The sequence below is a fragment of the Dendrobium catenatum genome, unplaced genomic scaffold, assembly GCF_001605985.2.
Source record: "Dendrobium catenatum unplaced genomic scaffold, ASM160598v2 fragScaff_scaffold_1067, whole genome shotgun sequence".
NCBI classification, from domain to species: Eukaryota; Viridiplantae; Streptophyta; class Magnoliopsida; order Asparagales; family Orchidaceae; genus Dendrobium; species Dendrobium catenatum.
Window position 1 is genome coordinate 386758 of NW_021319529.1, and position 23570 is coordinate 410327.

The following is a 23570-nucleotide window of genomic DNA, read 5'->3' on the forward strand; positions in this document are numbered from 1 at the left end:
TTTGAAGTTTGAGTGGGTTTGAAGTCAGGGTTGGTTTGAGGTTTGAATAGAATTGAAATCTGGACAATTTTGAAGTCAGAGTTTGATTTGAATCTGGATTGGCCAGGATTCTAGATTGATCCGTGATATTGGTTGATCAAAGATCATACTTGATCCCATCTGGACTAACCTGGAGTCTGGAGTGATCTAAGATCTGAATTAATCCTAGGGTCTGGAGTCTAGAAGAATCTTAGGATTTAAAATCTAAGAGAACTCTAGAGTCTAAAAAGTCCTAGGGTATGTGGTCTAGGTAGATTCTAAGGTCTGGGTTGATTTGGAGTCTAGGAAAAGTCATGATGACCTAATACAAAAATGAGGTCATCACTAGGTTGACTTTTGAAAATAGCTGCAAGTGTGGAGGAGTTGGGATGACCTAGACGTTAGTGCCACAATTCAAAGGAGGAGGTGGATGTGACGTATGTAGTTGCCATAGTGAGAGGAGTTTATGATGATTGGAAGGGTATATAGTAGAGTCCATTATGGCGGACCTTGGAGAATTATTCGATTGATTTTCAAGTCCTTGACGAGAAAACCAATCTTGTTAAATGAAACGGAGCAATTATTATCTTCAATCAATTTAGAGATGGATATAATATTATGTGTAAGATGTGGCACGTAAAGAAGGGAATTAAGAGAATGATTACGAGAGGGTTTGGGAAGGAAGCCTTTGTCGGAGAGGAGGATGGGAAGTGATGTGCCATTGCCAACTAGAACTTGGTCAAAACTAGAGTACATAGATGTTTGATGGAGAGCTTGAGCATCTGGAGTGAGGCGAGTTGTAGCACCGCTATCAAGATACCATGGGGAAGAGGTAGAGTCTACAACAAATGCAACATTTGCATTTGGGAAGGTAGGGGAGTATTGAATGTTGGTTTGGTGCCAACATGAGAATGTAGAATGACCTCTTTTGCCACATATTTGATAGTCACCATTAAATTCGGGCCGACATGAATAAAATGAGGTAGCCACTAGTGAAGATCATCCATAACCTCGAAAGTAAGCAGAGTGGCCTCGACCATAGAGATGCAGAGCAGTGAATTATTCTCATGTTTCTTCTGTTTGGTGTAATGTGTATATGTTATCATTATCATTTATGTCATTATCGACCATTTGGTAGAAAGATGATCACCTATCACAATCCTGGAAAAGAGATAGACACTCTTATAGGTGGATTTTTGATGACTTAGCATTGGCTAGTCATAGAAAATAAGAAGTCCTACGGTACCTTATATCTTATTTTGGACACTTGAGATCCATAGATTAAATCAACCCTAGCTTGGCTTAAGTACATGTCTAGAACCCTTAGAAGTCTATCTTAGACCTTTGTGAATTCTTTATGAACCTTTTCAATTAATCCAAAAGTTCAATTAATCCTGAACTTGCTTAAAAGCCACTCAGGACCATAGGACCATTTTTGTGACCCCTAGATGGAATGTTAACCTACTAGGCCACTCCTAAATCAAACCCAAAATCCTAAAAAATCCTAAGAGGACCAATTTGCTCTAATCCTTATGGCGCCTTCTCTAGGACATACATTATGTGGCCCATGACCCTAGGATCTACCATTTAAACCCTTGACTTACTCTTGGTCCCAACCCATGGGTCAAGGAGCCCAAGTCAAGCCATTTGACCCATGGTCAAAGTAGGGTTAACAAAAACCACACCTTTTTTCATAAAAACTCTAAAACTAAAGTAAACCAATCAATTCAACTCCAATGTCCTTGGCATTGAATCTAAGTAGTTGTAAGCCATCCCAAGACTACTTAGACTCATGCATGGCCTATGGTCAAACCCCTTAAGTATGTTCAACTCATGTTTGCCCAAATGCCTCAAATGACCAACCTTCAATTCTCTTGAACTAAAACTAAGTAAATTTATTTCAATTCCTCTCAAACTTTGCTTAGGCTTTACTAAATGACACTATTATTTATCCATGACCATGTTTCCTATTTCAAATCAACTAATGTCTTTTGCATAAATATATGATTTTTTATTTTAATTTAATTAATATATACTAATTAATTTATAATTATTTTAAAATAATTAAATAAAAGATTCATTGGTTAATGGTTGGTGCAAGATAGTTAATATGTTATTCTTGATAGTGGAGTTCTATAAAAACTTCATATTTGGAGAAAATTAAGAAAAGCAAAATGAAAAAAAGAAATGAGCTACAGTTCACCTCCTACTTTGAGTTGTGGGTGTTATATAATTGTGTATTTAATTAATTTTAATTTCATCATTGATGTTCCAAGGACTTGCAACTAGAGAAACCTTAAAGAGGGCGTAAGATAATTATGCATAGTCATATATCCGAAACTTTGGGCTAAAGTTAAGTCGATCTGATTCAAACCAAGATAACTCAGACAATTCGTTCTCAGCTCAAAAGGACTCACCTGCCTACAACTGAACTAACCTCAAATAGGCAACTATGAACTAAGAAATCATCACAAGCAAGCAAGTGCGAGCAATCAGTCGTCCCTAGCGAGTGCAACTTATGAAGTGGACCCTAATGACTATTCAAGTGGGGGACTTCATGAAAGTTATTAATTGACTATTTGACAATTCCTCCACCAATTCACACTAAGCTGGTGGCTTCATAGGAGAGCTTTGTGGTTGACTTCATTAAATCGAACATTCTAATTAAACAATAAAACTCTTGTACATTTCTCATGCTTTCTGTATAGCCATCTATTTAATCAATTATGTAACACACAAGCCTCAACTCAAATAAATAAATAGGGCTCAATGGATGAGTTCAATTCACGTAATTTTTCTATAAGTAAAAGCCTATTTTACATAAATCTAAGATCTTCATATGGAACTTTCCTTCTCTATTTTTTCATTCTCATTCATTTAGTATTCTCAATGAAGTTGGGTGTGATTTATTGTCAATTTTGAATCCAAAAATTTAAGCTCAATTTTATTATAGTAATCCTATTATAAAACAAATTCTAAATTCACCCATGGGTCCCTTATGATCTAATGTTTAGGAACTAAACTTTTTTTAGGTTACTTTGAATATTTACGTCGAATCAATCCCACATGTGATTGCAATCGTGGTGAATATAAATTCCTAACTGTGTATTTGAATAAGATGGTGTTTATTGATACGCCAATCTAAACATAGAAATTCACTAGTATACATTATATTTTTAGGATCATTTGAACTCTAATTTTAGCAAATTTATAGTTGAACTAAACATATCAATGAGGCGAACCTAAGGACACAAAACATTTGTGCAACATGAGCCTAAATGAGTTCAAATCAAATACTTAAAGTATATTTAGAAACTTTAGACATTAATTGGAAGGCCAAATGACCTCCAAATTTGAAATGCTTATCGTCGAACTAAGTCGTAGCAAGATAAATCTAATGAGCCCAAACTCACTCAAACTCCAACATCATTAAGCCACTTAAATGCTGAATAAATATTTAATGTATAAAGAAATCAATATGGATCATAAAATGGAGTGTTATTTATTTTATGGGGGCGGGGAACTAGTGAGCTGTCTAGCATTTTCCAGCTATCCCCGTTAACAACCATCACCATCTATTTTCATTGCAATCAACATAGCCACTAACAAACACCTTTAAGTAATTGTCATCATCTCCAGGCTCCTATCAAGATTTAACTCTGTTGTTGCATTTAAGTTGTCCACTTTTGAACACTATGCTTTTGCAATCATGCAAAAGTGAAATCAGACATTTTATTTTCAAATAGCCCCTTTTCTTTCAACTATAAGGAAGGAATAATTATTGTATCATATGTTATATAGTAAATTTTTCATCTGGGTCATGCCCTATGGCTTTTTCCCATACCGTGTTTTTCACATAAAATATTTTTTGATTTTACTACTTTTATTTGAGATTGCTGAATTTTTATATAACGTTGAGACGTAAAACGTATATTCTACTGACTCAAAATTTCTAGCATGTAACAATACCACACAACTCTTCTATCTTTTTATCCTAATCTAAGGATCTACCGTTACCGTAAGAAGATGATGCCTTGTCTTAATTACTAGAGATATGAAAAAAATACTTAAAAGCAAAATGTATTAGGGAGAGATGTTAAGGTTTGATGTGAAGCCATATTTTTATAGAACAACTTCCGCACTTTTATTTAGCTATAATTTTCTTATTACTAATCAGAAAATTTTTAATAAGATATATTTTTTATAACTAGATTTGTTAGTATGCAGTAGTTGTAAAATAGTTTGTCTGATTTTTTCTGAAAGAAAAAAAAAAGCTTAAAATATCATAGAAAGCTATAAAAAAATCTATTTTTCCTACTTATATAGCTACTTTTATAGGCATTACAACAACCCCAATACTCTCTTGACGAATTGATCTACAAAAGATCTAATTAAACCTCTAATAAAGAACAACAAGCTGAAATGAACAAAGAGATAGATTAAGCAGAAAATTCTATAGAGATTTCATAAGACTTTGTGTGATAAATTTTTCATGAGATTTTCTATATGATGTAATGTGTATATGACCTTAAAATTTATGAAAACTTCTATCAAACAACCAATTTACATTATTTCCATGAAGATTTTGGCCAAATAACTATTTCTTCAAGAATGGAGCAGTACAAATAAACCAAATCAAAGATTCAAGTACATTATGTTCAGGTGATAACAAACAAAATTCAAATTATTTTGTTTTGTCACTCCATTCATGACTACAACCTGAAACTCTAACTTAGAGATCATAAACATCAAAAGCAGAAAGATAAAAGAGAAACTTTTGCTAGAAAAGATGACAGCAAAGTTCAATTCAGTTCATCAGAATCAAGGAAAAGGCTATCATTATTGCAAAAAAAATCACTAAAAATTATACAACTGAGATATTGCAATTTTGTAATGTGAAGTATGAAGCAGCACACTTCAGCTCATGTTCCTGCAGTTGTTCTACGGGGCTCTGATCATCTTTCTGTTCAGTATTGGAGCTGCAAAATAAAAGATTTAGTAATCTTTGCAACATGGAAATAACATCATAATGCACAATTAAACAAAAAAGTTAGAAACTAGATGAATTTGCATATAAGTTCTTTAATATAGACTTCAAAGTCAGTTAATTTTTAAGAAGATGTGAAACAAAAAGATGATGAAGTTGGATGAAATGGAGGGAGAGAATCAACAAGTAATAGGCTTGCATGAAGTTAAAGTTAGAACTATTAAAAATTCATAATGAATTAGGTTGTCTCCATATAACTTTAGCAAGATTTTCAATAGGAGTTTGGATCATTTGATATTTAATATATTCAACTTGAAATTATTATATATTATATTTATATATTAAATATAAAAAATAATGAAATGTAATTGTAGGTCCAATTGGTTGGTGTTTTTTAGCTCATGCAAGATGTTTTAGGTTCAGTTTCTTCTTCTAACATCTTATTTCTTACAACTTCAAGTCAACTTAAAATCAATTTCAAGCTGGATCTAAATCAAGTAATTTTGAGACTAGCTTGCCCTAGTAAAAATTGAATATTTGATTTCAAGTAAAGTTCAAGTAGGTTTGAACTAAAAAAATATGTTTAAGTAGAGCAAAGCTCACACAACCACGACTTGTTATTAGCCATAACCATTGATGTATACGACCCATCTTTGATCTCCCTTTTGTCCATAACCTAACAAGTGGCATTAAACCTAAAAATTCGACTTAGATAAGGTGGTTCATATGGTTTGTAACTCTCAAGAATCTTAGCTAACTTCTACCATAATCGAGCAAGGCTCAAAAGATGAAAAATCTCATAATGGCACACTTTGTTGAACATTCATTGTTAACTCATCCGCTCTACAATTTTTTTCCACCTCTATGTCAACACCAAGTGATTCAACCACGTCTTCTCCACCTCTACAAAAGCTACCATTAGATCATAATAGCTCACCTAATCACATCCATTGAATTATAATTGCTCTAATCCTAGGGAAGAAATTAAGAACTACCCACTATATAAATATAATATCATTTTTCCCTTGCATGAATATAATCAAAATATTTAATACTCTAGCATTTACTCTATCATACGTCTTCTACCTCTCTTCTCTTAATTTATTATATGATACACTACATTACTCGTATTTGTTCTATAATACACTTCTTATTATATATCTTCTAGTAGTTATAAGTTCTCTTACTTGATACTTCATGGTATTCAAGCATCAAGCCTCATGACAACTAATAAATCCTTATGCATCCTTCATCCACCTACCAATTGGAAACAACTAAGCCCTCCTCAAAATGGGCAACACCACCATCCCACCACTACTCAAATTCTTCATAACAAACATCAAAATGGACCTAAACACCCAGTTCACGATTGATAATAAACCCAATTTGAGATTGCAAGTCCTTAAACTATTCAAGGCCAACATATTTGATTTCTATCTAGATGGAACACGTACATCCGAAAACACCCTAATATCTTCTTAATGATGATGGAGGCATCTCCCCTAACCCCCTCTATCACACAAGGATGCTCGTTGATCAAAATATCACTGATGTTCTCTACTCTATTATCTCTTATTCCTTATTATTACCCTAGAAACCTACTTAGGAAAGATTACAATAAAAAGAAAGGCTTTAATCCAATAGCTATTTGCATATTCTCTATCTAAAAAATGAACTACACCATATCTTAATGAAAAAAATGTATAATAACTCAGTCCCTTTCTAATATCAAGGCCAAGGAGACAAAATAATTGCTACCAACCCTTCTCTTGATACAAAGAATGTCATCTTCTATATTCATAATGGCCTTCCATTATCCTACCAAGCCTTCAAGATAACTTTCACGTTGCCCTCCAACCACTAAACCTAGATGATCTCTACTCAATCCTCCCCAAAGAGGAGCTTAATCTTGCATGTGAAATAGCTAGAGAGCTAACAAACACATATACATCCAATCCTCTAGGGTACGAGGATGGGAGAGATCCTTCCCCACCAATGCAAATAGAGGATGATAATTATTCTCCAAATAAGTTCACATGACCCAATAGTTGGCTATAGGAGGACAATCATCCCATTCAAATCTTATATATCAGATATGCGAAAGAAAGGATAATCGATATTCAAAATTGTAGCATCAAACCACCTATCATATCAACCCATCAACCATCTTATATTTACTATCCTTCATCAAACTTTAGTGGAATTATGCATGGGATTCATAGCTTTTTCCCACCTTACTACAAACCCTTCCCAATTATACATTTCTTAACCTTAAAATGGGCCTTAATAAGTGATCATCAACAATAATTAATAACTTTCAATAGACCATTTTGAGCAAGGTATCCTTTCAAGTACAAAAATAAGCTTCTCTAATATGAAATATTCCATGTTCCCAAGTTATCATACACCTCACACATAGCCAATAGTCTTCACTTAAACTGATCTAGACACATCCAAGAATTCCTCTATCAGTTGAACATTAGTGATTGCAAACCAATTTCGAATCCCAGCCCACCCAAATTCCTAGTAGTAGATGAACCATTTCATCCTCATCTCAATCGATAACTATACGAGCATCTTGTTGGATCACTTTAATATCTCACAATATTAAAAACCATATGAGCTTGCCTATCTATGCATTTTAACCTCAAAGATTGATCATCAACTTCTCAAATTCCTCCATTATTGGTACATCAAAGGAATAATGAACCACTTCCTCTCCATTTAACAAGACAGACAGTCAATTCAAATGCACTCTGATACAAATTAGGTCGGAAACTACATGATCAAAAAATTACTACAATCTTCTAAGTCTATCTAAGTAAAATTTTAGCATCATGGGGAGAGAAGAAGCAACAAAACTAGCAAGATCATCGACAAAATTAGAATAGCAGGCTCTAGCCATAATAACCAGTAATCATTCATTATTAATATAATGCATGCTTGATCATGTTGTAATCAAAGTTAGAGAATCATATTAATATCTTAAAATATAAAGAACTCAGGAGAAATTTGCTTATCACACCAATAAGGATATATTTTTAATAATGACATAAATCTTTGCTTATAAAACTCCACTATCTTTTTTCTCATAAAGTATTTGCTCTCGACATAAAAAATTTTCATGCATTGATAGTCCTCTCACAATAAATTTAAGTCAACCACTATAAATAACAAATAAATAAATAAAATTCTAATACAAATTCCTTCAGTACATAAAATATAACCGCTTAAAAGTAAAAAAAATTAAATGTTCAAAATAAAAAGAATTTGAATAAAAATAAAAGCAATATTTAATTATGACTTTAAACATTTATCTTATAATTCTATATAAAAATAATAAATTAATAATTTACAAATTATAGTTTCATATGGGACAATTTTCTTGCTGATTTTAAAGTAGTTTTTTGGTAAAAAAAATTATTGAATTATAATTTTTTAACTAAAAAGCATAAAAAAACTATTGGAATAATTCTTTATTGTTTCTAAAACAACTTTTTAGTATAAAATTTTTTGGGCTGGAAAATTATTTTAGAAAACAGTGAGCTTAAACAAATTAGAAAAGTAATTAATGAAATTAAAATAAGAGGCAAACCTGCATTGAACGGCTGTGATGGATGAACCAGCAGTGACATCCAAAGAGTCCTCATTTTTTACAAATGTATTTCGCATGCCAAATGTATCATCAAGAGGCTTAACATCCTCCTCTTGCCCAAAATTCAGTCTGGAACCAATCATGTCCATCTCCAACATATCATTCCCAAGCAAATTCATGCTCAAATCAAATTCAGCTTCATTGGCCAGCATATTATTGGTGTTTTCATTAGAATTAATGTTTTGATAAGGCTCTTGCGCACCGCAGAAGAAATAGTTGCCGTATTGTTGTTGTTGTTGTTGTTGTTGTGCCTGTTGCTGCTGCATGATAGCCATGTTTTCGTAGATGTCGATGATGGCGTCTGGTGGCGTGTAGATGGCCTCATCAGAACCGATCATGCTGGCTGCTTTTTCAATCTGGAGTAAATGAGAAGAGCATGATTAGGGGTGTAAGTCAGTCAAGTGAGTTCAGAGTTGATCAGTTTGAAAAATGGCTCATGATACTAGCTCGATGAGTTTGAGATAACTTTGACTTAACTTATTAGCTCAAGAGTTGGCTCTTGTAAGAAATATTTGTATAAACGAGCCGGCTTGAACTCATAATATAAAGCTCTAGCTTGAGCTGAAGCTTGAATTTGATTAATTAATCAAGCTCAAGCCCAAGCCAAGGATTGACTCAAAATTATGACTAATTTACCTTTGTGCAGACAGATCAGACAGATAAAATCTCATTAATTGAAGATCAAAATCTTTAAGTTCCTTAACAAAATGATCATCATTATTCTAATAAATATTTATTTCAAAATTAATATTGTTAAAAAAATATAAAAAATTATTTTTGTCTGATCTGAAAGCAAATTAAATGGATGGAGAGAAACATTTTGCGAAAGATATATTACCTGAGTGCGATAGATAGCGATCTGGTTAAGAACACACTGAAGCTCGGAAGAGAGAGCCTCATGCTGGTGCTGAAGCTGAAGAATAATGCGGTAGCAACCGCCGACGGGGTCGCGGGCGCGCGCGTTGGCCTGGAAGATAATGGAGGCCATGGCTTCTTTGTGCAGGTGGGGCTCAACGGTCTTGAGGATTTTTAAAATGTTGGAGACGCCGAAGAGGCGGTGGACGTTGAGAAACTGCCGGGGGTTGTTGGCCGGAAAATGAGGGGCGAGGGTGCAGTCGGGAGTGCAGCGCCTGCGCTGGTATTTGCAAGCGGCGCAGGCTGAAGAGGCGGAGGAAGGGGAGGAATGGGCGGAGATGTGGTTGGCTTTTGGGTGGGAGATGAGGGAGCTCATGGCGGATCCGACTGCGGCGGCTCAGGGGGGATTGACGATGAAGCGAGGTATTCTCTTGTGGTGGTTTTTTCCTTTTTTGTTATTGTTACGGATTTCTGTACCTCCTATTGTGCGCTGGAAGGGAAGGAGGAGGATTTGACAGAGAGGGGAGGAAACGGTCGTTGTGGGAGGGAGGGAGGAGAGGGAGATGCGGATGTTTGTTATTTTGTATAACTGTTTTTCAATCAAATGTGGAATATTATAATTTAAAAATCATATAATAATGAATTTTTAGGATTTTTTTAATTTAATTCTAACGAAAATAATAATGTCTAAAATTCATGGTAGGATTAGGGGTATCAAGATAGGTTAATGGGTAGAATAGGTGGATCCAAATCTGACCTGTTGACAAACGGGAAAAATCAAATCTGATCCATTAACTCATTTTGTTAAAAAAAATTATAACTTATTACTTATATAACTTTGATTTTTTGATAAAAAATAAGAAGAGTATACGGATAAGCTAAGGAATTTAGAAAAATAAAATAAAAATGTCACTTTCAGGTCAAAAAAGGGTTTTTGGGTCAACCTAAACTCAATCCACCAATTAAACATGTCGAATTTCAGACACGAAGATGGCTTGTTTATTAAACAGGTCAATCGATCCTAACCCTAATTTTTGGCACCCCTAGTGAGGGTGAGCCTCATTGTTTTTAAATTTATATAGAGATTAGTGCTAGAGGTGATATATAAGGGTTACATTAATCTTAATCCAAATTCAAGATAATGATGTGAATTCTTGAAGTTATTGAATTTAATTATTTTGAGATGAGTGCAATATATGAATAATTAATTAGAATTATTTTAAAGTAATTTGTTGGATTTAGACCATAATTTGATTAAAACTATTAAACTTGTTTAAATGATTTCTTTTTAGCTCTTAGATTGAAGTTTGAATGAAGTTTTATGGTTCACATCGGAACTTTTTAAGGATTTCATTTCTTTTAATTGTTAGTTTTTTTAAATAATTTTTTTTAAGTTTGATTGATATATATTCAAATAGCGTGAAATGAAATTATGTGATTTTAATTTATTAAAACTAAAAAAACAACAAATTCATTAATTTTAAAGAATAAAATATTAAAAGATTTATTTATAATTAGTAGAATACATGCTATAAAAATTGATATGTGTCAACTTTTTTTAAAGACATTTGATAAAAATTAGGTTGGGATATCCTAATTTAATTTATTTTTTCTTAAATAAATGACTTAGGATCTCTTCACAAAATGTTTTATTATAATAAATCTTAATAATTCAAATGATGTTCTTTTAGGGAGCTTATGATCTTTTAAGGACTTGTAATTTTTATTCTTATTAACGCGTAGGCCTGCCATGGATTTTATCCAAACAAAAAAAGAATTTCATATTATTTATATATATTTTCTTATGATCATTTAAGTTCATAAATAAATCAAATAATAATGAACTAATCACTAATAAAAAATACCAAATATCAAGGAGTAATAGTTGGTTATTTTAGGGAGTTTATGATCTTTTAAGGACTTGTAATTTTTATTCTTATTAATGCGTAGGCCCCGCCGTGAATTTTATCCAAAAAAAAAAAAGAATTCTCTATTATTTATATATATTTTCTTATGATCATTTAAGTTCATAAATAAATCAAATAATAATGAACTAATCACTAACAAAAAAAAAATCAAATATTTAGGAGTAATCATTGGTTAATATGTAATTAATATAAAGGGTTATATGAGTTAGTATTTATGATGGAATGGTTATATTAGGATCAATAGGTCTAATGTTAGAGTGGTTTATGTTAATGGTTTGTTAGAGTAAGCCTTCTATCTATTTGTGTATCTCCATCTAGAGTCTATTTGGATATCCAAAAAAATGATATGAATATTCTCCCTCACTACACTTGTATTCTTCTTTGTGTTCATTTTCCTTCTCTCAATTTTGTATTTCCCTTGATCCTCCAAGGAGGTATTGAAATTATGTGAGGATATCCTGCTACAATTCATATTATGATAGATTTAAAAATCATTAGATTTACATTGAGATTAGTGTAATACAAACTCTCCATATATAAAATATCAAAATCAAAATAAATCCAATAAATTGTAAGCTCATATGGTATATATATGTATATATAATCCACTATCAAACATAAATCTTGATTCAATATTTGAATTAAAAAATTCTATGAATAAATTTAGGACCATTCAAATTCTAATCTCAATAAGCTTATGGTTAAATTGTACATCTCGATGAGACGAGCTCAATTACAAATATTTGTAATCATAATCCAAATGAGCCTAAATTAAATATTTGAAACATTACTGGAATTTTTTTAACTATTAGTAATGGACCAAATGATCCCCAATACTTTTATAGTTCTAATCAAAATAAAATGTCTTAAGAAGAGCTCAACTGTTGCAAATCTATTTTTTTCATGGCTTATGTTTTGATGATTGACAAACATGGACGTAGGTCGAGTCGACCGAACCACTATAAATTTCTGTGTTCTTTTTCTTGCTTTCGCACTTTTAAATTCCGCATTTATTTTTGTGGTGTGATTTGGTTTGTGATTTTTTTTTCTTTGTCTTAAGAATTTTTTAAATACCAATTCACCCCCCCCCCTCTCTTGGTTAGCTTGGGACTAAGTTCATAGGGCTTAACATCCCGAACGAACTTTCATCAACGAGCTCAAGATCACTAAATTATGAAGTAATCAAGATTTAAATACTAAAACAATGACATGTAATTAAAGGAATTAATGAGGATTGTTTGAATGAGTTTTTTTTTTTTTAAGTTTCCTAAATTTACCAAAACATTACTCTAAATGTTCATAAATAGGTATCATCTCCACATGAAGAGGACTTGGATTACAATTTAGTGAGCACTAAGGGGGACTAAGGAACTCTAAAACTTTATTTAATGTTCGACACTAATAACCACAGAGAATAGCCACAATCGTCTAAGAACCATTGCTTGATCATCATCATGCAACCCTCATCACCCCATTATTGTTATTGATCCACCATTGTCCAACTAATCTTGTTCATCCACAGTCATCTATTCATTGTTGCCTAATCGCCTTTCCCGACAATCCTAGGTCATCTACCATTGTCCAATTAATGTTGTCTATCCAATGTCATATATTTGTCATTGCTTAATAATCTTTCTCAACCATCCTAAGTTATCAACTATTGCCCTACTACTATCATCTAAATGGCATAATCAACCATCATCATCTTATCATCAACCTCAAACTAACATTGTCTAACTCACAGTATCACTACTTCTCTAACTTTTTCATCTACAATCCCAAGAGATCAAATTAGTATTCTAAATTTTATAATCCAGTCTTATCCAATTGAGGGGATGATCATATCGAACCTTATGATCTCTACTTATATTGTCAATAGATGGTCCAATTTTAATTATTTTGTTTCTTTGTTTTATCTTATCCTGGGTAGTTTTATTTCTTGTAATAAAGTTATAAATACATCTTTTTCATTTCTATAAAGGGGGTGGATAACACCTAGGTTGAAGAATAGTTTGACTTATGCTTCTCTTCTTTTCCTTTCTTGTTTTCTTTTCTTGTATTCATTCATCTTGAATAAAGCAATAACATCTTGGCATCAATTGATAGCTGGAAAAGCCCTCTCTTTCTCTGTGTTCTTATTTCTTTGCTATATACATAACAGAACTGGGTTCTATGTTTGGTTTCAATTTCCACAATTGGTATTAGAGCTTGCATTTTTTCCTCAAGATCATCTCGATGCAAAGGTTTGAAATCAACAGATTTACTGGTGAGAACAATTTCAGCTTATGGAGAATCAAAACGAAGGATCTTCTTGTTCATCAAGGAACTTTCGAGGAGATTGCTCGAGAAGCTTTTGCTTCCATTACTGATAGGGCAAAGGCTAGGGAAATTCAAAACACAAAGCGAGACTTGTTGCAAAGTGCTTTACTCAAGAAGCTGGTCTAGATTATAATGAAATATTTTCTTCAGTAATAAAACAAAACTCTATTAGAGTTGTTTTGTCCATTATTGCAAGGTTTGATCTCGAAGTTGAACAAATGAATGTAAGAATGACTTTGCTTCATGGTGATTTGGAAAAGATTGTTTATATGAAACTGTTATGAATTGATCCTAATTTTAGTTAGAGTTCTTTGTACTTTCTTTAGTTTTCTTGTATGCCTTGTATTGCCATTGGTACAATCAGTATTATCTATAAATAAGAATAATAGGTTGTAATAGAAGCATGGTTAAGCAATAAAGAATTCTGATTTCTATTCTCTCCCTCTCCTCTTCCTCTTCCCTCTCTCTCTCTTTCTCTATCCCACTTTTCCATCAAGCTCAATAGAAAGAGCTTCTTCCTCATTCAAGATCCTGACAAATGGTATCAAAACTAGGTGGTGTGGACGTGAAAGAAGTTTTCTTGTATAAGAAAATGAATCATAAGAGAGGAGGCGGTAGGGAGGTCTCTAGTGGAGACCAGACAGAGCTGGATGTGCTTCGCAATATTCTAGGCGTACTGGAGGACAAGGCTTGATCGTGGGTCATCTGCAAAACCGAAGTGGAGAATCTTATCAGCGGGGGTTATGTTCGCTCACTAAGGGGTTTTACAAAAAAGTTCACAAGGTGCGGGCTCATGCAGGTAAAGGTGTACGTGGGTAAGGATGTACGGGGCGCACGAGCAGAAGGCTGTGTGTGGCGCGGGCAGACATGCTGGGAGCGTTGTAGGCAAACACATGAGGTTCGCACGTGTGGTGCGAGGGTGAGTGCGGAAGGCCGCGGTTGATGCTTGAGAAGCAAGACGAGTGTAGAGCATGAGGGTGAACTTGCATAGAGCGTGAGGCAGGACAACCTATGGTCTGGTCACAAAGACTAGGAGAAAGAGGAAACAACGAATCAGACAGGAGGCTGCGAATTTGGAGATTGCTGGTTGTTTCGATATAGAGGGTGATAAGCTTGTTTCAGTGGAGATCAGATGGGCAACATTTCTTCGATAGGCTAGTGGAGGATGACTTTGGTGTCACATGGTTACACGAAAGATCTTTTGAAGTAGATTGATCATTCTCGAAAACAGGCTTAGTCGATTCTTGAAGAACAATAGAAGATAATGTTGTTCACAATTGAAGAAAACTAGGACAAGGTAAACATTGCAGTAGGCACAAGTTTGATCAACTAGGTGGAGGAGAAATAGGTGATCATTCGGTAAAAGTTTTTTCTTGGTGAACAGTAGGTTTATGAGACAGATGATTGTTTCAGATGTTTTCTCAAGTTTATAAAGTCTAGATCAAGGTCAAGCTTGTACTTTCTTTAGTTATCTTGTATGGCTTGTATTTACATTGGTATATCCATTGTTGTATATAAATAAGAATAATAGGGTGCAATAGAAGCATGGTTAAGAAGTAAAGAATTCTGATTTCTGTTCTTTCCCTTCCCCTTCCCCGTCTCTCTCTCTCCTCTCCCAATTAGCTTAAAAGGAAGAGCTTCTTCCTCATTCAAGAACCTAACAGAAACAACTGAAAGGGTTTGAAAGCAATAATCCAAAATAGGTTTACTTATTGAAGAGACCAATGTAATGTTCGAAGCAATCTTCTAGACAATGGTATATGCGGTTCAATCATTTTGTTACAAAAATTGGTTTTGTTAGATGCAAAATGGATAACTGTGTATATATTAAAAGGACCATCACTCAAGTTATCTCTATGTACGTATTGTTATATGTTGATGACATACTAATTGCTAGCAAAAGCATGAACGAGATTGCCTATTTGAAGGATTTGGGTTCATTTGGCCTATTTACGTGATAGCAAAAGCCACGTAAATTTTGCTTATTTGAAGGACCATTACTCAAGTTATCTCTATGTATCATGTGCCAAACAGTAAACACGATTGTGAAAGAGATAACTTGAATCATAATCCTTATTTTTTCTATTCAAGTTTGGAGGATTCTTGGTTAAGAGATTTCATAATCGTGTTTACTGTTTTTTCAAAGAATAATAATCTTATGATAGCTAGTGGATTATGATGTTGTTGATATATCATGCTTTTGATACAATTATTATTACTATTGGCTTGCAAGTTTGGAACAAACAAAGGTTGTATTGATTGGCATGCAACACTTGGTCATATTATGCAAGTTTAGAGGAAAGAAGATTACTAATTAATTATAAATTAAATAGTTTTGTTCGCCTTTTTTATAATTATCATTTGTAATTAATATAATTAATTAGAAATTAATTAGTCTTCTCTACAATTTGTGGTGGCATTATCCTCAACTGAGGCCGAATTTTCTGCAATTATCGAAGCTATAAAGGAGGGATTATTGCTTCATAATCTACACAATGAGTTGGGATTCAAGCAATAAAGGGTTACTATCTTCTGTGATAACCAAAGTGCTTTCTACCTCATGAAAAAACTCAGTTTTTCATCATGAATGCTCTAAACATATTGTGTGAAACTACATTTCATAAGAGATATATTATATAGCAATGTTGTTCATATAGGGTTCGTTTGGGACGGCTTTCTTATTGCTTCTTAGAACAGCTTTTTAGTACAAAACTACTAAAAAGCTGCTTTAAGAAGCAGTAAAAAAGCCATCCAAAACGAAACCATTGAGAAGACTCTACCGATTGCAACCCAACAGATGTCATGACCAAAAGTTTACCCGTTTCGAAATTTAGATTCTGCTTGAATGAGGTAAATTGTTGTGTAGATCAGCAAATTGTTGTTTCTCAAGCAAATGTAAATTTGAAACAAGATGAAGATTGTTAATGTATGGTCCAATTTTAATTGTTTTGTTTCTTTGATTTACCTTATCCTGGGTAGTTTTAATTCTTGTAATAGAGATATAAGTATAGGTTTTTTGTTTCTGTAAAGGGGCTGGGAAACACCTGGGTAGAAGAATAGTTTGGCTTGTGTTTCGCTTCTTTCACTATAGAAAAATCGTCTATTACAGACAGATTTTTCCAACGGTTTAATTTTTGCAAAGAATTTCCGGCGGTTTAATATTTGCAAAGAATTTCATGTGGAATTTCCGGCAGTTTTTCATTTAATAGTTTATTTTAATTATTTATTCATTTTACCATTTTAGAGTTTAGGGTATTTTAATTTTTAATTTTTAATTTTTAAATTTGTATTATTTAAATATAAAAGAGTATATTTTAAGACATATTTTACTACAAAGCAAAGTGGTAGTGTATTTGTACTCACACACGGAGGTCCTGAGTTCGAATCCCGGGCAACACGCAGGCGGGCGAGCAGGTGCGGTAGGGCAGCGTGCAGTTGAGCGGACCCGCATGACTGCAGGCTGAGCCTGTAGCTATTTTTTAAATTATTTTTTTCTTTTCCAGCGGCCTTATTCTGTCAGAAAACCGCCAACAATATTTGTCACCGAAAATTTTCCATAGCAGGTTTTATTGGAGGAAATTTTGCCATCAATTTCACTCAAAAAATGACATCAATAATAGAACATTTTCCTATAGTGTTTTCCTTTCTTGTTTTATATTCTTGTATTCATTCATCTTGAATGAAGCAATAACATCACACTACATCAAATGAAAGTAATGACTCCACTTACGACTGCAAGCGAACCAAACGTTCAACGAGCTACTCGTTGTTCGGTTCGATTAAAGCTTGTTTGTGATCGTTTAATTAAATAAACAAACAAACTTGAACAATATTTTAAATACTCAATTCTTAAATAAACAAACTTGAACACTAATGCGTTCGGCTCATTTTTGTTCGCGAACAACATCTTTTGAAGTTCGTGAACAAGCTCGATAAAAGCTTGATTCGTGTTCAATTTTGAACTCGTGAATAAGCTCGATAAAAATAATTAATATTTGACTATAAAGTTAATAAACATAAAAAATCATTGCCTTTGTTTCATAGACAATTGCTTTTATTATAAATATGTTTGTTCATAAATATGTTCATGAACGTGTTTGTTTGATAGTTAAGAAAATTCGTTAAATATGTTCGCGGCTCATGAACACAAACATGAACACTCACATATTCGGCTCGGCTCGGTTTGTTTGCAACCCTAAGTCTCCACTTGATCAAATTCCACTCCCACTCGATTACATATAAAATTTATAATTATTTAATCAGTTCATTTTATTTGATACACTATGGAAAAATTCAAATCAATGAGATTTATTTATAACAGTTGCTGAAGCCAAATGACTACACAGTCAAATCAGAATAACTATTATCCCTAAACCAAGCTATGCCCACAGAGCCAAAAGAGACATCAACACTGCACCTCCAATTAAGGCAGCTAACATTCCAACCTGAACACTAAAACTGCTCCTCTTCAGCAGCTCAAGCAAATCCATGACGATCAAATCAACCAATGACATATATATCAATATTCCCGCCGATAGAGAGTCGGCGATCGCCTCCGCCACCATTGCCACCGAGCTTCTCGGATCGTAAACCAAAGCCATAGCAATTGCCCCAACTGCAATGCCAATAGGAGTTGTGATTGCATAGAAGAAAGCCATTAAGATCTCCTTGTGGTTCTCAAATTGAGCCTGGAATGCATGTTACATAAAGCTTAGTTTATAAAGGTTAATTGTATAAATATACTAAGGCTTCAATTAGGGTCGACTTTCTTGTTGCTTCTTAAAGTAGCTTTATAGTATAAAAATTTTAATTTTTGTACTAAAAAGCTGATTTAAGATGCAACAAAAAAATCATCCCAAATGAAGCCTAAGAAGAAGGTTGGAATTAAGATAGAGATTTAATTACTTGAGAAATGAAGCCTCCAAGTGCAAAGCCTTGGAAGAATTGGTGAAGGGAAGAGTGCAATGGTCAATGGCCTAATGCTGCAAGGGCTTTGTGATAGGCCTAATGATACTCCTATGATAATTGAATGTGAGACAATCCCAAGCTCCAATACCTAATGAATAAAGGAAATTCATTGTTAGTTATTGATGTGATTAGTAAAAGCAATTCAAATAATTATGAATTTTATATAATTTTTCAAATAAAAATGCCTAAAATAAATTTGAAGATATCACAGAAGGCATTCGAACTTTGATTATCATAAAATTATCGTCCAGATATTGTGGTTTGATGAGACGAATCCAATGAAATTAAAATTGCGTGAACATTGGTGTATTAAGGCCCTTAATCACCTAAACAAAAACAAAAATGCTAAGTGGGGCATGCTGTGGCCTTTGATTGTCAAGTCTATAAATCTACATGGTTTTATATTTCACACATTCTCTTAAATTTGCCTAATTATGTTAATTATAATTAATTAGACCATAATTATGCTTAAACATATCTTAATTTTGATTTAAATAATTCATTAGATTCTTTATATTTATAAAGTTATATATAATATTACATAATTAATTAAATTATATCAAATTAATAATTCAAGTTATTTACAAAAATTGTCATTTCCAATTGCCTAAGCATTCTCCAGATAGAGCACACCAAATAGGCTTTGGTGTTTCAGAATGCCCAATTAATAAGGGACAAATTTGTCACAATGGCCACTAAAAGAGCCATTGGAGACGGCCGGAGGATCTAGGTTTCATTTGGAACTGTTTTCTTACTATTTTCTAAAGCAACTTTTTAGTATCAAAAAAAAATTGTACTGAAAAGTTATTTTAAAAGCAATAAAAAAGTTATCACAAACGAAGCCATATTGAAACTAGATTTTTTGAACATTTTACATTGCTAAATTAATGCCATATGTTGTATAATTCTTAGCCTATAAATATAATTTATTTTGAAGTATTCTTTAAGATAATGAAATTACCAAATTCAAAAGAATTTCATGATATGTATGTCTTTTGGGAGAAAAATCAAGATAAAACTAAGTATTTATCAATCAACACATTCCTTTGAAGCTTCTATTAGAAAATATATTAACTCATTAATTTCTTATTTTTTTATCATTTGGCTTTATACTATATGTTTTTAATCATACAATATAGAGATTGTACCATTAGATTTAGGCTTCTTTTGTGACGGCTTTCTTACTACTTCATAAAGCAACTTTCTAGTATAAAAATTAAAATTTAAGCTTCAAAAAGCTATTTTAAGAAGCAAAAAGAAATCCTTCCTAAACGAAGCCTTAGTTGGTTACAGCGTTTAAAATGTTTGATTGGCTGAAAAATGAATGTATAGTAAAAAAGAAATGTCTTGTAAAACAATTAATGTATTTAAAATGTTTGACGTTATTTGGATTAATGAAAAAGAAATCTAGGCTTATTTAACTTGAAGTAAAATAAATATAGTGTAAAATCTCATATATAGTAGTGGATGGTGGTCGGTGGTTGGTGGCTAATGGAACGGATCTAGCAGCAAAATAAGGTGATGGTGGGTAGCAATAGTTATGGGAGGTGATGCCCGGTGGCCGATGACTGATGGGAGCTTTGTAAAATTTGTAATTTCTTCAATCTAATGTGTGATGGAGTGGATTTTGGTTCCTTTGAGTATGGTGCAAGCAAGAATGCCAAATTAATAGGTAAGTCATCATCTTCTATTAGAATGAGGCCTAGATTTTCTATGTTTGGTGATCTCTCACCTTGTTCAATTTTCTCCTACATTATTTGATATTTGTTTTCAAAGCTCAATTGATTTTAGATAATTTCCCTACAATTGATTTTCAAATTGCACTGTTAATTCCAATAGCAAATATATATATATATATATAATATTATAATATATATATATATATATATATATAGCATATTTATCATAATCTCATCCGTGTTTACTTAAACTTTTCAATTCTAATATATTTTAAATGTATTTCATATTAATGTTTTCTAAATGAGTTGGCTCATAAGCTAACGAGTCGGCTCATATCTAACCAGTCAAGTCAATATTGGCTTAAGCTTGACCCGTTAGGTCATAGAGCTCAGGCCATGGGCAATTTATCGAGATGACTGTCAATTTGACATTTTAAGTCACTTACAGTGCCAGTCTCGCATACGCACTTTGTGAGTTTGTGATTAAGGCTTCGTTTGGGATTGCTTTCTTATTAGTCAAATAAAAAAATTTAATATTATATATTTACCTTAGAAATCAATGGATGGCGCACCTGTTTATCTCCATCACTCTTCAACCCACCTTCTTCATACGAAGCACAGTTCACCAATTTCTCCTTCCCCTTCTCCTTCCCTTTCATTCGCAAGCATTCAATCAACACAGTTCCCAACGCCGCCATCATCGCCACAAATCCCGCCACAGGAAACTTCGACCAAATCCAACCCGAAGCCAAGGCAAGCGACTTCCACGCCTCGGGAAGCATATGTACCAACGCTGTAGCGAGAATAACTCCAGCGACGAACGCTTTAGCCATTGCGAATCCCAGGAAGACGCCGCCGCTGCGCCGCCGCCTCAACACCAGTGGAATGGCGACGCCGGCGGAGCTAGAGGCGAAGATGAGGACGGCGGCGGCCAGCTTGAGAAGTGTGGCGGTGGTGGGGTCCACGCATCGGAGGGACAATTTCAGCATTTTGGATATTTGCAAGGGGAAGATCGCTTAATTGTTCGAGAGCTGGAATATTAATTTGAATTTGAAGAGGGTTCTAATTATAATGTTTGTGGGCTCGTTAGGCAGAGCAGCGAGGGTGTCGACATGTTAACGACACTTTACGTGCCACGTGGCATCAAATTACGTGGTTGGTCAATTATTATTATTATTAGATATGCTTTGGGACCCTTGGTTTAATGGAGAGTTATTAGCTAATTTATGCAGCTCCGGTAGGCTGGCCAATTCCCCTACTTTCAAAACTTTTTCTACTCATTTCTATGATAATTTGGAGGATGTAAGTTGGTACAAGTATATTTGGCATAAGAAACACACCCTCCGTTTTGCCTGTTACACTTGGATGACGATTCAAGGCAAACTAAAATGCGCGGATGTTCTGATCCTTAGGGGAATTCCGGCATCCCCAATGTGTTCCTTTTGCTTGGGTTGTCAGGAATCTCACTCACATCTATTTTTTTGAATGTGATTATTTTTTCCTCGCTGCTTACGGGTCTGCTTCCCATGTTCAACTGTTTCTATCTAAGGTGGAACCTTTTGCGAACCTTTGACTTTGTGAGCAACAACAATCACCTTAGCCGGTTGGACAAAATTTTTTGTTTTCTCATTATTTCTGGGATGGTTTATTATCTTTGGAGGGAGCTCAACAAAAGGAAGTTTAGTAATGCTTGGGACAGCCCTATTATCGTTAGAGATATTATTGTCAATGCTATTCGTGCTAAATCGAAAAACTGGAAACGTAGGGAGAAGCTCACCAGCAAGTTTGTGGAAATTTTGGGTTAATATGACTATTTTGACTACTGCTTCTATTGCTATGTTTCGTTCGTTTTTCTGGAACTTTTTATTTTTTTAGTTGCTGGCAGCTTACTGTTTTGAGGCCTGGATGCTGAATTCTGTTTAGTCTGAGTGGCTTTTTTGGTTTTTCAAATTGGACGATGATGAGTTATGGTCTGCACCTTTTATTCCTTGGATGGTCTTTTGGCAACCAAGGAATTTCGATGCTTGGGAATTTGGTTTTTCTGGGAGGAGCTGTGACGGTCTTCCCATCTTCTGGGTTATGGCAACCGGTTTCTCTTGTGGTTGCTCGGTTGCTGTTTGGGAATGTTACCCGCTGTTTCTGAACATGGCTTTGATGTTCTGTATGGTGTAGACCTCAATGCTTGAGTCCAGAATTTTGATACTTTCTTTTTGATTTTGGTCATACTTGTAATTTTTTTTCTTTTCTTTTATTTGTAATCCTTTTTTACTCAATATATGGGCTTTGGCCCCTAATTTTCCCAAAAAAAAAAAAAAAATCAAATTTATCAATAAATTTTGGATAGATAATACATTTATAAGGAGGCAGAGGGGGAGAAATTAGCCTCATAAAATAAAATTGTGAAATACATAAAAAAGTAACATTTTCTTAAAATTTAAGCAACAATATTTATTGAATGTAGACAAAAATTATTAAAATATTTATTCTTCTAAGAAAAAATATAAGATTTTATGATGGGCAATTACCCACCCTAAGCTCCTTATAGTTTCACCCTTGCGTATAAGTGGCTCTATTCATGGCAATGGCAATTATAGTAATGTATTCGTAATTATCATTTAAGTGATAATCGAAGGCAAGAAATCCAATAATCGGTCGCAAGCTACCTAGTTTAGCTATAGATTGACGACTTTCATCGTTACTCAACAAAAATAAAGAAATATTTCAAATAAAAACTTATGTCGCTCCATGTGCCTGCTAGGGTTTCTTCCCCGCATGGTGCTCCCCATTTTGCTGCCTTGTCTGTGGCCTTTGACGTCACCTCTCGGTTCAGGGAAGTTTTATTTTGAGCTTTTCTTGTGTTTTCGTGCTTTCTCGTGCCTCTTTGTTCGGTTGATGGCATATAAGCATTTAGTGGATCCTGGTTTTCTCGATGTCAATACCTTTTCTAGGTCTTTTCGTGATGCTTTATCCGATAACTCTTCCGCTTTTCCTGACCTGAAAATCACTACTCACTGTGGTTTGCCCTCATTCTCGATTTCAAAGGCCGAAATTCTTGCGCTTGCTACGCCTTTTGATTTTTCTTTGGTTGAAAAATTTCCTACCCATAGACCATCCCTTGAAACTATTCGCAAATTTTTTTTCAACCTTAAGCTCATCGGTGA

The 23570-nt window shown here is 33.8% G+C and overlaps 1 protein-coding gene and 1 pseudogene across 1 annotated transcript; both read right to left on the minus strand.

Annotated features, from left to right (window-relative positions):
* Positions 1-4882: 4882 nt before the first annotated feature.
* LOC110102786 (LOB domain-containing protein 7-like) lies at positions 4883-9891 on the minus strand. The gene is made up of 3 exons (XM_020831266.2): positions 9499-9891; positions 8601-9016; positions 4883-4997 (listed from the first exon to the last, which is right to left on the minus strand). Exons 1-3 carry the CDS (start codon positions 9889-9891, stop codon positions 4883-4885), a joined length of 924 nt encoding a protein of 307 aa, XP_020686925.1.
* An 8243-nt stretch (positions 9892-18134) lies between these two features.
* On the minus strand, positions 18135-21959 carry LOC110102785 (annotated as a pseudogene).
* Positions 21960-23570: the final 1611 nt, after the last annotated feature.